General features: G+C 31.6%; 1 protein-coding gene across 2 annotated transcripts in view; it reads left to right on the forward strand.

Moving 5' to 3' along the window:
* LOC113177471 (WD repeat and FYVE domain-containing protein 3) overlaps positions 1-17,417 on the forward strand; it is a 238,746-nt gene that overhangs the window by 96,061 nt on the left and 125,268 nt on the right. For both annotated transcript variants that reach the window (XM_077803562.1, XM_077803563.1), the window contains 6 exons: positions 124-233; positions 3,695-3,856; positions 7,648-7,840; positions 9,110-9,296; positions 11,955-12,121; positions 16,354-16,821. In XM_077803562.1, the coding sequence (XP_077659688.1) occupies positions 124-233; positions 3,695-3,856; positions 7,648-7,840; positions 9,110-9,296; positions 11,955-12,121; positions 16,354-16,821 (1,287 nt within the window). The remainder of the gene's footprint in view (positions 1-123; positions 234-3,694; positions 3,857-7,647; positions 7,841-9,109; positions 9,297-11,954; positions 12,122-16,353; positions 16,822-17,417) is intronic.

Raw genomic sequence — 17,417 nt, forward strand, 5'->3', positions numbered from 1 at the left:
TAATAGTGCTGATATAAGAAGGATCAGCTTAGTAAATGATTATTTCCTTAGTAGATTTTTAAGAAGAACTTTTTTATAATTGATTTTACCCGCCACCTAATGGCTTTCTCTTTGGTTTTATAGAGGCTGCAAGTCGGGCCATAGTCCAGTTCCTGGAGATCAATCAGAGTGAAGAAGCCAGTAGAGGCTGGATGCTTCTGACAACAATTAATTTGTTGGCATCCTCTGGTCAGGTCAGTTTTTAGTTTGCATTTTTGACAAATGTACTCTTTGTTATCTTCTTGTGGGATTTTTTTTTATTAAGTTGATCATTGTATCTAAATAAGATAATATGATAGGCCTTTGTGTTCTCCAAACTCTTCTAAAACATTACTTCATGTTTCTTATAATCTCTGTGACAAGCTTAACTTAGTATTTTATGTACTTTATTCATGACAAAATGCATGACTTAGAGGAGTCTATCTTTGTCATAACACAAAAATCTGATGTCGTCTTTACAGCATGCTAGGCAGAGTTGGACTATTCATGGATAGAGGCAAGTAGCCTAGGAGCTCTGGGTTCATCAGGCCTAGCCCAACACTTGTGTAACCTGTGTTAGGGAAACTAAGGTAGAAAATCACTATTCATCTAATTCCGCTCAGCTGGTAAGTTGTGAATGACACAGAAAATACTGTTAAATGTTTTTGGTATTAATAGAAGATAGGAGATATTGACATTTTCAGGATAATGGATTTTCCCTTCTCACTTGATTTATTCTGGAGATTGCTTTTTATTTCCTTTAAGTCAGTTTTAAGTATCTGACATGGTACATCTTGTACATACTCTTTATGAGCCATTTAGACACCTGATTTTTTGTCTTCATTATTGTTGGAATGAAGGAGGTTTATTTGTAGGAAGATCCAGAGTGAATTACCTATAAAATTCAGTACCAGTGTTGGACATGTCTATTGTCCACATTACAGCAGAGTTTAAACACTTCACATCATTTAATAAAGGTGACTATGACACCTATTACAATGAGTGGTCCATGCAGAAATAATACATACTTTTTATTTACAGTACCCTGAAATTAGTCACTAGCCCTAAAGTAGTTAGCACTTGGAATAGTCTCTTTCTGTTTATTCACTATTTTGTTTCTTTGTGTGTTTTACTCAGGGAATTGGCAAGAGCAACTTGTCCTTGTTTTCTTGAACTTTCCACATTTTAGCATAGAAACCCCTTAGTTCCAGGCAAATAGAAATGGTTGGTCACCCTACATAAACTGAGATAGTCCAGTTTTCAGATATCAGTCACTGTGCTGGATAACTAACAAAATCCCAATTGTATTTCTACTGATTGTTTAAGTGCCTCTATGCTGCTGTATCAAAATTTGGTTTGAAGTAACATATCTTCATGTTATTGAAACTTCAAAATTTAATTTAAATAATTACTGTTGATTTAATGTGTTTAATATGAAGTTTTAAATTGAAATATTTTTTAGTTTTATTCATATTTTCTTTAGATGTTTTTTCTCTCCTCATTTGTGAGCAGATTGTGTCCTTTCATGTTGTTGCTAACAACAATAGCAACTCAGTAGTGTGGATTATCCTAAACATGCACAAATACACACCCCTAAAAGTGTAAGAAAAGAATTAGGAGAAACCAAATCACTTACAACAATTATCAATGTTGCCAAATACTAGTTGGAATGCCAAGTTATACCTTAAATCTATCTGTGATAAGAAGAAAATAAAAAAATTACTGCTTTGCTTAATGGGAAAGGGAAGCTAGTAGTAATCTTAAGTGGAAAATGATACATTTAAAAGCAAATATACTGTTACGCTTTGAGCTGCTTTTTGTTGTTGTTGTTTGTTTGTTTGAGTGCCATTTTCTGCTGACAACAGTGAGATACAGAGATGATGGAAATGTGGTCCTGACTCAACATACAGATGACAGAGATGAAATCGAGAAAGATAGTACCATAAAATATAAAAATGGCATATGTTTAGTGATATTAAAATAGAAATGTGAGAGTAGAACTTTTTAAAAATAAGAGTAGGAGAAATAATGAGGAATTAAAGGGAATGTTTGAAACATAGCAGACACTTTAACTAAAAATTGTGGTGGCAAGTGATAATAAATGGTAGTTGGATAGAGCAGGGACTTAGTATTCTTGAGGCAGAAAATAATATTGGATATTTAGAAAGAAGCTAGATTTTTCAAGGCATTGTTCCTGAAGCTCATTCTCCTCTCCCTCATACTGCTACTGCATTAATTCAGGTCCCATCTTGCATATGGTTTTCTGTTTTAGTTAATTGCCCTTGCCACCTGGCTCTCTATATTAATTTATGATATATACTACCACCAGCCAATACCTGAATTCTGATTGTGTCACTTTTTAATTGAGTGTAACATTTAATTGGGTGTCCATTGCCAGTAAAATAAAAGTCAAACTAGAATGTGAAACTCTTTTCATAGGTTGTTTACTTACACACTTTATGGATCACTTGATTAGCTCTCTAACCTGAAGCAAGGTATGTAAATAATGAGGTTCAGTTGCCTCTTCGTAAGATCAGAGTCATAGGACAATAGTATCTATCTCAGTGTTGACTTGACTAGTAGTTGAGGTACACATGTTGAACAGTGAACACTTAATTCAAAGATTAGCTTTTATTTGTGTGGCTTTTCAGTAATCAACAGTTTGCAGCTCTGGTGTCTTAAGTGTATTGTATACATCATATGTCCTAACTTCCTCTGTGTCTTTAGGTGAATCTTTCCTCCTTATTTTAATTTTGTGTATTTTTCTGTTTCATTTCAGGCAGTGTTTATCATTTCCGCTTTATGTTAGCCTCTATATGCTGCCATTGTTAGACTTCAGAGATAGTAGTTCTTACAAATCTATTAGATTTGCTAGTAAACTGTGGCCTTCTGAAGGGCAGGGCTGCTTCGTCTTTGCATTCCCTGCCTCCTGCACACTGCCAGGTTTACCCTAGGCATTCAATAAGTGTTTGATGAGAAACTAAATAAACTAATGAACAGTTGATGCCAACTTGTTGATTCCAGTGCAAGATTTTTTATACAAAACCATATCATGGAAAATTTGGGTGAATATTGTCTAGAATTTCTTCTTTTAAAAAGAAAAGTATAAGTATTGATGTATTTAGTTAGATCAGTGATTATTGTATCTCTCAAGTGTCCTTCCAGCTTCAATAATCTATAAAAAGACTAAAGGTAAAAATTATAGTAGCAAACTATGTTTTTTAGTACTCATATGTCTTTTGCATTTGTTATTTTATATAACCATAACATTAAGCTAAGATGTATGTAACATTCTATCCATTTTATAATAGAGGAATGTGAGGCCCAGGAAAAATAAGTAGTTCCCCAAGTTCATGGTTATTAAGTGCCTTTTCCTTAAAATCCCAAAGCGCATATTCTTTGAAACATGCTGCTGCTTAACAAACAAGTACCAAATTTAGTAAATAACATTACATAACAAAAAAATCAATCTCAATATTTGATCTAAGCAAATTGGTCCAAATGTTAGAAATTGAGTGTCTCTAAGAAAGGTGTTATTTTGTAATTCTTACATACATTTAAAAAAGTTTTCTTGATAAATACTTTTCTGGTTTAAAATTTATGAGTCCTTCACCTTTACCAATTACTGTTATGCCTATTTGTCTGTTCACTTATTTTATTTATTTATTTTTTTCAGAAAACCGTGGACTGCATGACAACAATGTCAGTGCCTTCCACCCTGGTTAAATGTTTATATCTGTTTTTTGACCTTCCACATGTGCCTGAGGCAGTTGGAGGTGCACAGAATGAGCTACCTCTAGCAGAACGTCGAGGACTACTCCAGAAAGTTTTTGTACAGGTATGAAAGGGACTGTTTGCCTGGGTGTCTCCCTACCTTTATTTAAAGTGAAATGGTACACTCCGGAAGTGAATGTTCTGCTTATTTCCATTTTTTAGTATTTCATTCTGATTGTTATGATGAGATTTTATCTCATATAACTGTAACATTCTTTATATCTGCAGAGAGAATGTTGAAAAAAAATTTAAGGCTATTTGAAGCATTAGCAAATTTGTTTTTCTAAACAGATATTATTAATATTACATTTGATATATCGTAACATCTTCAAAATGAACTAACCAGGGAAAGTTTTTTGATAGTCATGTTAAGACTTGTGCAACATTTCTAAAAATGTCAAGAAATTTTATTCAGTAGCTGTTTATATGCAGGAATTCTCTAGCCTGTAAATATTTAACTTATAAAAGATAGTTTATTTTAGTGGCCTCTGACACCTCTTCTGTTCCCTGTCCTGAAAGCTCTTTTCCGCTGTTACCAGTGTTCTTCTAATAGCATTGTGGGTAAACCGAGGTTTAATGGACTTTGTAGCTAGTCTCCTATTACAGTCATCATGGGGAAAAATGATGGTGTTTCTTGGAGAAAAAAATTAAAACAAGCAACCTACAAACAAATAGAATGCAGTCTGCCCATGGTTTTGTCTAATATAGTATAAACATACATTTTATACAAAAAGATAAATATTTCACAATTTTACTTACACCAGGTATCTAAAATTATTAATGATTAGAACAACAATAACAACAACAAAAATAGAATGCTGGTTTCTAGGGATTATGGAGATAGCAGAAAAGGGAATTGTTGTTCACAGAGTATAAGATTTCAGTTTTGCAGGATGAAAAAATTCTACTGATCTGTTATATAACAACATGCATATAGTTAACATTGCTTTACCACACACTTAAAATGGTTAAGATTATAAATTTGATGGCTGGGGTTCTGTAGCTCAGTGATGAGCACTGGCCTAGCACATGCGAGGCGCTGGGTTCGATCCTTAGCACCACATAAAAATAAATAAATAAAATAAAGGTACCGTGTTCAACTATATCTGAAAAAAATATTTTAAAAAAGATTATAAATTTTATGAATTTTTGACCACAGTAAAAAGCAACGACAGCACCTTTGAATCAACATCCCTGAAGTTGTGTAATCTGAAATGCACCCTTATAATGAAAGTGATATCTACTTAAAGAATCTTTGTAAGGTTTAAATCAGCTAATGTATAAAGCTTTGGTTCTCTGCTCAGCACAAAGTAGACACTTAAGTGAAAATAAGTCTTATTGTTACTGTTGCCATGAACATAGACAGAAAATAGAGGACGGTGTATTTGAGGTAGAGAGGTGGGCCAGGTGCAGATGACAGAAGCATGCTCACCTTGGGTTTCAGGAATGTTTCCTTCATGATTCAGTAACTGCCTTTACCAGGTTCTAGTGGTGAAAGGACAGGGGGAGAGAGGGATGCCAACACAATTTTTGGAAGGAAAAGATTGGGATTATTCAATAAAATACTAAATTAGTACAACATTTGCTTTAGTAGATATTTTTGTGCTTGTGATTAACATCTCATCTCATCTATCCCATAACTTCAGAGCTTTTGTTTTTCCCCCAAAATGATCATGTGAGCAAATGAAACTGAGCCAGAATTTAGACTTGGGGGACCCACAAATCAGATCTAATGAGAAAAACTATGGGAATAAGTGAAGAAATAAGTGGTATAGGAATGAAAACTGCTTGAAGACCTTGTTGATGAATATGGAAGATTAGTCTTTGCTTTTTAGAATAGCAGCCCCATTTCATTAAAGCCATTCTACAGAACTAATTAATGTCTTAGGCAGTAAATGGAAGCTGCATTTTATATGTAAGCATAGCAAAGGTTTTTTTTTAATACTTAAAAAAATTTATTATATTTGATACCACTGGGTGCTGACTTGTAATAATGTGAGGCTCATTTTAATATACTGTTATTATTGAATGTTAAGACCAAAAGGAACTGAAAGTATCATTTAAATCAGACCCCTCACTTGAGTTATAGAAACTGATGTCCTTGTGCATAAGAGTGGCAGTGCTGAGAACCTTACTGCCCCACTCCCAACCCAGTGCTGCTTTTATTGCATCACTTTTTTTGTTTTAGTGCCTCATCAAGGGCTAGATATTATTTTCAACATTTTGTTTAGAAAACCGATAGAGATAACGCTTATTAAGTGTTTTATGACAGATGAAATCCCTGTGTTTGTATTATGTGACAGATGGTTTCCTGGGACCTTAGCGGTTGGTACTGTTTCATGCAGGCATTCATTCTTTGTTGATGTGGCCCATTACTGCTCTGCCACACTTGACTGGACTTTGTAACAGAGCCACTACGAACAGAAGTGATTAGTATAGGGGCAGACGAGGAATGTGAAGTAGACTCTGCACTTTTCTGTTTTGTAAAAGGAAGGGATTATAGTAGACAAGTTTAAGAATCATTTTGCCTATAAAGATTAAGAACCAATTATCTTAGCAGTCAACAGATTCAAAGAGTCATTAAATCAGGTTTATTTTTGAGAACAAGGATTTGGCTGGGAAAAAAACATTTTGCTATTTTAGTTTTGTTTTCTGTGTTACAAATTAGAAAAATGGCATCTGTCCCTCTGATCACATAAGGTAGGGTCAAAGGCATTAAAGAATTTAATCAATAATATACCTCTCTGAGCATATACCTTTTGTTACATTTGATGATCTGTATTTACATGTGGGAAAAGATATACATACTACCCATATTTATGAACATTCTTTATCTAGCAGCCTTTCTAGGCCTGGGGCATCCATATTTACTAATTATATAAAATTTTACTGTTTTTGTGAATTTTTTATTCTTCTTTCTTTCTAATATTTGGCATTTATGAACTAGGAAACTTTTGTATCGAAACATGTTAATGTAATATTTCAAATACTTCTTTTCCTATTTAGAAATTTTCCCTACCAATTTTGAAATATCCAGATTTCATAAAGCTCTCTTTAAGAGAATCAACTGATTTCATAATTAATAGTTTATTCATATTTTATATTTTAAAAAATATTGAATTGAGGATTTAGCACTGAAAAGTTAACTTTTCCTGATACTGATCTGGGTTTAGAAGGATTTCAATTGAGGGCAGAAACCAAAATTGAAGTCCCCAGAAAGCAGGTGCTCAGTGCTGCAAATGCTTGTGATGTGTATATTGTGCAACTCATAGTTTAGAAATCAGTTTTCATTCTAGACTTGAAGAAATCCGGACTTAACAAGATTTGTGGCAGTTAGATACATTTTAAAAATACTTTGAAATTAAGATGATTTATATTATTCAAATATTCTTTTCTACCTTGACAGAATTGAAACCAATTTGAAAATTTCTTTATTTTCAAGATGTTTTAAATTTCTTATCCTGTGACACTGTTTTTTTAGAGAAGAAAATCACATTTCACCTGTGTAAGAACTAATGAACTAAATTAGAATGACAAAATATTGAACAGGAAAGGTAGTACTATTTTATCCTGTTTTAGACAGGTAGACAAAAATACCATGATGAAGAGAGCGGATAATAAAGATTTTTTAAAAAAATAAACTGATATAAGGAAATGTTTTAACATGGCACATTTCTAAATTTCAAATGTCTTTTTAATGTTGCATATGAAAACTAGTCATTGTGGTTTTAATGATATTGCCCAACACTTACCCTCAATTTTTTTTTAATAATGTTGAGATCACATCCTTTTCTAGTTTTTCCCTTTTCCTCACCCATTTATTTACTTTATGACATGTTTTGTTTTGTCTTTTAGATCTTAGTGAAACTCTGCAGCTTTGTTTCTCCAGCAGAGGAGCTGGCTCAGAAAGATGATCTCCAGCTTTTATTCAGTGCAATAACCTCTTGGTGCCCTCCCTATAATCTGCCTTGGAGGAAGAGTGCTGGAGAAGTCCTTATGACCATATCCCGCCATGGTCTTAGTGTCAATGTAGTCAAGTATATTCATGGTGAATATCTCTATATATTCATTTTAAGTGTTCTGAATCTCTTATGCTTTACTTCATTTGAGACAAATTTTTAAATTATTTCTCCATTATCCAGAAATTGGCCTCTAATTTAAAAAATAAATTGTCTAGGAGAAAATAATTTTTAAATTTATGGAACATTTCAAAAGTAATAAATTCTCATTAGTTCTGTATGGTATATATCCTCAAGAGTCAAAACTATTTCATTGTTGTGTAAATATTCAGTCCTGTGTCATAGCCTATTCTTCTGTCTTCTGAAGAAAGACTACAGAAAGACTAGTAACAGTAGCATATTTGCTGAAAAAGAGCAAATATGCTATTGTTTGTCAGCAAATATGCTATTGTTACTAGTCTTTCTGTCTTTCTGAATATGTCTCATATATAACCTGATAATCTCTTCAGTGGAAAATAAAGGGAATTAAGTGGATTCTTTATCACTACTAAGGAGGAATTTTATCTGTTTAATCCATTCATTCAACTATTCTCTAAAATATCTATAGAGATCATTTGTATAGTGTCTCAAATTATTCACTTTTAAAGTTTTTATTATTGTCCTGAAACTCTTTCAAAATATTAACAACTATTTGTTCACTTGTAATATGAAAGATACATGTGTAAACTCTTACTTAATATGTGAATTAGTCATTAAATAGTTTCTTCCCTTTTATTCTTATGTTGAACTTAGCTTTTTACATGTGACACTGGATCCTCAAAGTCAGTGATGTGGTACAACTGTAGTTTAAGCTAGGAACATGTAGTGTAATCATAATCTTGAAATTTTATTTCTGAAACACTTATGATATCTATACCTTAAATCTGTATTGGTGTATATTCAGTCTGATGTGAATGTTAAATAATTAATGGATTTTTTTTCCTTCTTAAACTTTGAAGATACTTTTAATTTTTTTTCTCATCCTGTTACTGTACCATCAGGAAAAAAAAATCAAAAAAAATATCAGTGACCAATCCTTTTGTTTAATGATAAAATGTAAAACTGTGATGTAAGAACTATAATAAATGTCAATTCTTTCTAGGCACATTTCTATATAACCTTTCATTATCTACTTTAGAGGTAGGCCTTTTACAATGAATTTGAATCTTACATTTAATTTTAGAAGGTTTAACACTTATCTCATAGTGTTTTACATATTCATTAAAATTTAATGTTTCATTAAATACCAGGTAAAAATGAAGAAAATTTTCTTGAGCAGTGGACATAATACATATTTATTTAATTCTTTATTCTTACAGAAAAAGAATGTTTATCTACTTGTGTTCAGAATATGCAGCAATCAGATGACCTATCTCCTCTAGAAATTGTTGAAATGTTTGCTGGGCTTTCTTGTTTCCTCAAAGACTCCAGTGATGTTTCTCAAACACTTTTGGATGATTTTCGGATATGGCAAGGATATAATTTTCTTTGTGATCTCTTGCTTAGGTAAAACCCCACAATTTAAGAATATGTTTTCAATGTTTACTCAGGTTTGTTAAAATCAAAGTAAACAATGGGATTTGTGATTACAAGAAAAGGAAACATTTATTGACTGTATGTTTTGATATCCTCTTGGCTTTACTGCCTTCTTTTTATTCTATTCTGACTACAGAGTAGAAATAGTGAATTTAGAGTAAAAATTCTCAAATGCAGAACACAAATATGAGTTTAGATAGGAAGAATAAAACTACTGTTTAATAACTGAGGAAAAATTAGAAATACTCTTTGCTTTAGTAAAAGGTGAAAAATTTATATGATCTGAAGAGGCTTGGGTTAAGATTAGTAAGGAAAAGTGCTTACTAGTCCATTAAACAATGGTGTTTAATGATATGGTAAAATTAGCTGTATTCATTTATAGAGCTGTTATTAAAGATATTTTTCACCAGTTAAAAAAAAAAAGAAATACTCCTTGCTTAATTATACTTTTTGGTTGCTCTTATTTTATTTAGTATTGTTATTAATGTAGTTAATAGTAAGAACAATTATGTAGATTAAATGAGATCTTATAAACATGTGTATAAAACAAATGACTATAAAAATAGTCATTTCAAAATGTTTGACTTAACTACCCTTTGCCATTCTAAATGGTGAACGTGTATACTGAGGAAGCTGCTGTTAGAAATTTTATTAGGAAGAATACACTTGTTCCTTTCCAGCTGTTCCTGGACCACTAGTTATTTTTAAATCATTTGATCCAATGTAAGAAAGCATTGTTTTGTGAACATGTTATTCCTAATACCAGTTTAACCTACTTATCTTTAGTTAATGTTAGGCACCTCCCAAGAATATACTTTTGTGTTTATATCCTCATTTATAAAAGAGGTTATATGAATGTTGATGAAGTAATCAGTTTACATTAGTAGTGGAGTATTAATTGGTACAATCATTTGAGAATGCAGATTGACAGAATACTACTGAGAACCTCAAAAATGTTGATACATGCTGAGTGTCATGGAGCATACCTGTTAGCTACTTGGGAGGCTGAGGTTTGGGTAATATAAGAGAGTTTGGGCAACATAGGGAGACCCTTCTCAAAAAAAGAAAAAAAAAGAAGGTTGAAAATCTGACAAAATACTTTTCCCTAATTATAGATCCTAATGATATAATGGTAAATGTGACAAAATATTCTGTGTATTTGTCCTTTTATATTCTAACTGTCTCATCTTCTCCCTGCCAAATCTGTGATTGGCTTGCATGATATTAGTAGAATACCAAGCTCTATGAAGAGCTTTATATATATAGTATGAGATTAGAAAAATTAAACTTTTCAGATTAAAAAAAAAAAACAAGTTTAAAAATATACATCAGTGTGGGCGCAGTAGAGCATGCCTGTAATCCCAGTGGCTCAGGAGGCTGACCCAGGAGAACTGCAACTTCAAAGCCAGCCTCAGCAAAAGCAAGGCACTAAGCAACTCAGTGAGACCCTGTCTCTAAATAGAATAGGTCTGGGGATGTGGCTCAGTGATATATATATATATATATATATATATATATATATATATATATATATATATATATATATATCTCATCATGTTAAAAGTGATTATCTGAGTTGTGAACTAAGAATACATTTTCTTTTTTCATACTTTTGTGTATTCTCCAAGTTTGTTTGTTTGTTTATTGGTGCCAGGGAGAACCCAGGGGCACTTATCCACTGAGCCACATTCCCAGCCTTTTTATATTTTATTTAGAGACAGGGCTTCCCTAAGTTGCTTAGGGCCACACTGAATTGCTGAGGCTGGCTTTGAACTCTCAGTACTCATGCTTCATGCTTTAGACTCCTGAGCCTCTGGAATTACAGGCCTTTGCCACCATAGCCAGCTCCAAGTTTATTTTCATGAGAACAAGTAACTTCTATTAAGAGGAAAAGCCCAATAAATCTGATTCTTTTAAAAAATAAGATTCTTTTAAACATTTGTGTTCTCAGAAAAGTCATTATCAAAGATAATTCCTTCATGACTCCAAAGTTCTTTCTAAAGAAATTATGACCATTTAAAAAAATTATTAGATTCCTAGAACTTTATTTAATGATAATACTGGAATAGATTAGTGAAATTCAGGGCTGGGGTTGTGGCTCATCGGTAGAGTGCTCACCTCTCACATTCGAGCTCCACATAAAATAAATAAGTAAAATAAAGGTATTGTGTCCAACTACAACTAAAAAATAAATATTAAAAAAATTAGTGAAATTCAGATAAAATTCTTAGAACTCTTCATATAAAATGTCTTAGGAAAGAATACTTTAAATAAAGTTTTGATTATAAACAGTTCAACTTTAACTCCAGAGCTTTGCAGTACCTAGAAGGATTATGTAATCTAGTTCTTTCATTGTAGACTTTCTACCAAAAATTAGTGTTTTATCTAAAGTAGTACTGTTAGTGGGAAAATCAGCACTTACACAGAGTCATGCTTTCTGATTATTAATCTGATTTTTTTCCAATATACCGTAATGTGTTTTAATAAAATTGGTAAATTTTAAAAATATGTGTTTTCATATATAGAGTACTTTCTACATTTGTTTACTAAATCTAAAAATGCTTTCTGTATTAACTTTGAGGATACAATAAAACAGAAAAAAATTTGCCCAAATCATCCTTTTTCTAGATTGGAACAAGCAAAAGAGGCAGAATCCAAAGACGCCTTGAAAGATCTGGTTAATCTGATAACTTCCCTAACAACATATGGTGTCAGTGAACTCAAACCAGCTGGTGTTACCACAGGGGCACCCTTTTTGTTGCCTGGATTTGCAGTACCTCAGCCTGCTGGCAAAGGTGAGTTTAATTATCTCCCCCATTTTTGCAACTCAGAGAAGTAGAAAAGGAATGAATTTGTCTTACTTTACTCCTTATATTATTTGCATAAAGATAATTTGTTGCTTTCCATTCAAGTTTGTGCTATATTTAGTTAAGTCTAGATAAAAATTTCCTGAGAGTGTTTGGCAAATTAAGTACTTGAAAATAATATTATAAAAACAAACTAAATGAAAAGTTTTATATTATGGTATTTCATTATAACATTCAAACAGTTTTATATACTAACACACTTCTTTTTAACTCCATGCTTTTTTACTATGCTTGGGTGGAACTTAAATTCACACTCTATAATTTTTAATATAGGAAAAGTATGAGGTATAAATGCTTATATTTCATTTAAAGCTAAATAAAACTAAGTAAAAGAAGTTACATTATTTCATTGATGTCAGAGATTAAATTTTGTAGTCTAGATTTTATAACATTTAGAACATCATCATAACGTGATTTGTTACTTATTAAATATTGAAGAGGATCATGATATTTCCACATAAAACTTAACTATCCAAAAATAACATATCTGGTTGGTGATTTAAGTTTTTATGACGTAGAAGTCAACAGTTATAAACTTAATAGTCATGAGAATATATGAAGCCATCAAAGTGTGATATGCTGTGCCCTCAGTGCATGGGTTATATAGAACCTTTTAAATGAGTCCCTGAAATAAGCGTCATTTCTCATGTTTGAGTGAGTCAAGATTTCATTTTTTAATATAATAAAAAAAATAGTAGCCTCCTCAAAATAAGTTATAGACTTTAATTTCAGTATTCCAGTTAACTTTTTCTATGAGTTAATATAAAAATATTTCAGTGATGTACTTCCTTTTTCATACTTTATTATTGTTTTATTTAGTTGATTACTCTGATCTTGATAGTAACAACGTATAATATAGTATAATTTTGTAATAACAGAATTAATGTCAAAAAATTAATCTTTTGTGTAATGTCATTGTTTGATTTTGTCTCATTTATAATAGGGATCATAATTATATGTCCTAGCATTTCTTGGGGATTTTGTGAGAATACAGTGACATATGTTTATGTTACTAGAAAGATGTTGCCCTAAAAGTCAGGATTCATGTGGTCATAGTGACCTTCCAAACTTCAATTTCTTCTTCAGAAAAAATTGAGCTAATATTCTATAAAATGTATAGGTTACATAACATCATTTTGAGTTTCCTGTATATCTCAAAATTATTTATTTCCAATGGCCATTTTGTAGGGTTGATGTAAGAACCAAAGGAGTGAGTGGTATTCCATATAGATGGAATGTTAAGTATGTCATCTTTGTTTTTTTGTCAGCAATATTGAAGTATTATTTGGGTACATTAAAATATTTCCATTTAAATGTTGAATTTGATTTATAATGATTGTATAATCACTACCATAATCATGATATGTAATATTTCCATCCCTCTAAAATGTTTTTGTGTTCCCCTTGCAGTCATTCCTCTCCACTCAGAGGATAACATATTTTCCCTTGTGTGCATTTTTGTTAGGTCTAGTAAGTGAAATGCTGTGCAGCCTTCATCATGGGCTTTTGTGAAGATCACATAGTGTGCTTTATCTGTGCTGGATGTTAGCACATCCCAGGCTCCTGTTCCCTAGCACCTAGGAATATAACCTTACAGCTGGTTTACTACTGCTCCAGTTGTTACTCCCATGTGTGGTTTAGTCGTTGTTTTCTGTCTATGCTTCTTGAGTGTGTATTGATTTCCTCCCTTCTTTACCAGCCTTACTTGCCACTTCTTTAGTTTAGGCCCTATAAAGCACTCTTCCTGTAATTCCATGGGTGGCTTTTCCTGTTCTCCTTTCTATTCATCTCTCTTTAGGCCCATCTTCTGAGTGTTGAATAGAATCTGACTCTGGTGATGCAGAGTCTAACAAATAATATGAAGTATCCTGAATTTTTAATTTAGAGCTGTATTTTTATTTCATTTTACTTGTGCCTATATTATGTAGGCTCTTTTTTTTTAACATTCACAGTTATTCACTGTTATAATTTTTTTTATCAGACTCTGAAAATGGGGAGGCTCTATTCTTTCTATGCAGGTATACTTCTAAACCTTGGATTAATTCATTTATTTTGTTTCTGTTTGTGTAGACTTGAGAGCAATGAGTGGTGATAGTCATCCTTTAGAATGACTTCCTCACTTTATTTTAGCTATTTTTGTGCCAGATTGAATCAGTGCAAGTTTTAAAATGTAAGCAAGATACAGCTCTTTAGCTAAAACACTAGAGCTCTTATATGACAATTTTTAAGAAATATACTTGTCTCATATATGGGGTAATCTTTATTTATTTTTAAAATTTAATTGATATCCCCCTTTCCTAACTGAATATTTGAGGAATTTGATGAGTATGATAGTCTTAAATAACTTCTCATTATTAACATTCAAAATACAAAATGTTTCAAATTTGCAAATCACTTATTTTAATATTAGTTTTCAGACATTCCTTTAGATATTTTTTCCTGATAGAAAGCCAAATTAACAAATTCTATTAATTTTCATTATGAATAGATTTTTTAAATTGAAATAATCATTTCCCAATCAAGAAATGATTGGGATTTACATACAATATAAGATTGGGTGATTATTTAATAAAATGTCCTGCTTTAAAAAAACAGCCATGGAAATCAGTCTCAGTGTTCCTTGGTTATTTACTAGGATCAATATATTTTAGCTAGTAATGGCCCCTGTATGAATTGGGTAACAAGTAGGATTAAAAATGGATCAGAGCACATTCATTATTAGGGAGCCAAAGGCCCTGCTGACCACTGTGTTTCTAAGATTATCTTTGTATGTGAAGATTAGTACATTTTACCTTTGACTCGTGTTTATGCATATACATTTTTGTTTAAACGACTTGTTTCTCTTGGTAGTGGATTATTTATCCTTGTAGTTGGTTATGAATAAAACTTATTTTTTGTGAGTGATAATGACCAAACTTGGAAAACTCTAAATTTTCCAAAATTACCCCCAATTTAGCTCTCTAACTTTTCTTTAGAGTGAGGATTCATATTATCACATAACTGAAGTGTGTATAATATTGATTAGAGTTCATCTTTAACTTAATTTGTCACTTCTTTGTCACATTTAGTCATACTTTCACATTTATATGCTCATCAGTGTGTCTAAGCTTAAAGATAGGAATTAAAGATAAATCTTTGGTATTTGCCATACATAGAATAAATTCATGTCATAAATGAGAATTGATAGACTCTAGACTGAAGCTTTTTAGAATTCTTATTTTTTATAAATGTCCATTTATAAAAAATATAAAAAATTTATAAAAAATTCTAATTTTTTATAAATGTCCATGCCAGGAATTTTGAGCAAACTTTCTAACCACTTTCATACTTTTCCTAAATTCTGTATTTACCCTGTTTCTAAAAACCAGCTTTATCTGTAAGGATTTACATGTTTTGTTTTTTGTGATTTTTTTTTGTCACTCTTGCAAATGCTTAATAGTTATGGACCTGGGGACAACTTTTAAAGGCAACTTGTTTTGGTCTGCCTCAAATATAAATGTCTATGTTAATTTCTTTATAAATATTGTTACTGATTTGCCTCACAAGAAACAAGGTTTTTGTCTTTTCCAGCTGATGTGTTTGAAAATCAAAGTTTAAAAGTGTAACTGGTAACTGGCCATAAACTGCTTTAGCAAACAGTTATATAAAGAAATTATAATTTTAGTTAAAAATTTCAAATTAAAATTATTGTAATTGTAAAGGAAAAATTGAAACTTAAAAAAATTTTCCCCTCCTAATTTCCTGCTTTCATCTTGCTTATCTTGGGCCTATTCTTGGTCCCAAAGACTTTTCAAGTTGAGAGATAACTGTTCTTACATCAGTTTCAGCCTTATAGATAATAAAATGTGATATCATCACAAATTTCCAAGGTGGAAGACTGGTTCTTTTTTTTTTTTTTAATTAAGGAATCTAGTTTTCAACATCTGCTAGTCTTGAATTGAAATATTCATAATAATGTTTTAAAGGTTTATTTGGTGTTATTTATTTTTAATTAAATTATTTAAACCAATGGAAAAAATAAGACTTTTTGTGAAAATAGGATATGTTCTTAGTAAATAGTACATTGATGTTAAAACTTATGAAGTGTTTTAAACAGATTAGTTTGCCATGGCTAAAATATCACATAGCACCTACTTTTTTGTTCTTATTTTCTATTTTAGGTCACAGTGTGAGAAACGTCCAGGCCTTTGCAGTTCTTCAGAATGCATTTTTAAAAGCAAAAACCAACTTCCTTGCCCAAATCATCCTTGATGCCATCACTAATATTTACATGGCTGACAGTGCCAATTATTTCATCTTAGAGTCACAGCACACACTGTCACAGTTCGCAGAGAAGATTTCCAAACTCCCAGAAGTACAAAACAAATACTTTGAAATGCTGGAGTTTGTCGTTTTTAGCTTAAATTATATTCCATGTAAAGAACTTATTAGTGTTAGTATCCTCTTAAAATCTAGTTCTTCTTACCATTGTAGCATTATTGCAATGAAAACTCTTCTTAAGTTTACAAGACATGACTACATATTTAAAGATGTGTTCAGGGAGGTGGGCCTTCTGGAGGTCATGGTAAACCTTTTACATAAATATGCTGCTCTCTTGAAGGATCCAACCCAGGCACTAGATGAACAAGGTAAAGCCTTTTCCATAACTTTGTTCTTATTTGACAAAGGAATTTAGGAAAATTGTTTTGTTTTTCCTTGCTGTGTCTTTCATTTGATTATAGATTTGAATGACTTCCTGGTGAGTATTCTTATGACATTTGGTGAGTACTTCCCAAAGTTAACTTAACTGTTCAGTTCAATTTTGGTTAGGAAATTGGGGAAGGGGATCCCAGAATTATGTCACTGTAGTGCAGGACATCTTAAACTAAATGAAAACTGAGGAGAAGCATCTATGATCCACATAACTAGTATGTATTACTTTCTGTGTCTAAGAGAGTTTTGTAAGACTTCTAGAAATCATTGAAAATTATTAATTAGAATTAAGCATAATCAAATATATAAATTTCAAAATATTTTTATTGACTATAGTGCCTATTTTGTGATGTTATAATACATATATGTAACATGTATGTATATAAATTTGTATGCCATACTTGTGTACACATGATAAAACTACAGTAGTATTTCACAGTATTAAATGTGAATTAACACAAGTTGAATTGGTCACACTATCCTTAAATTTTTCTTTTTGATACATTAAAATCTAGTATTCTCCTTGATAAGA

The sequence above is a fragment of the Urocitellus parryii genome, chromosome 10 (genome assembly GCF_045843805.1).
Source record: "Urocitellus parryii isolate mUroPar1 chromosome 10, mUroPar1.hap1, whole genome shotgun sequence".
Taxonomy (NCBI): domain Eukaryota; kingdom Metazoa; phylum Chordata; class Mammalia; order Rodentia; family Sciuridae; genus Urocitellus; species Urocitellus parryii.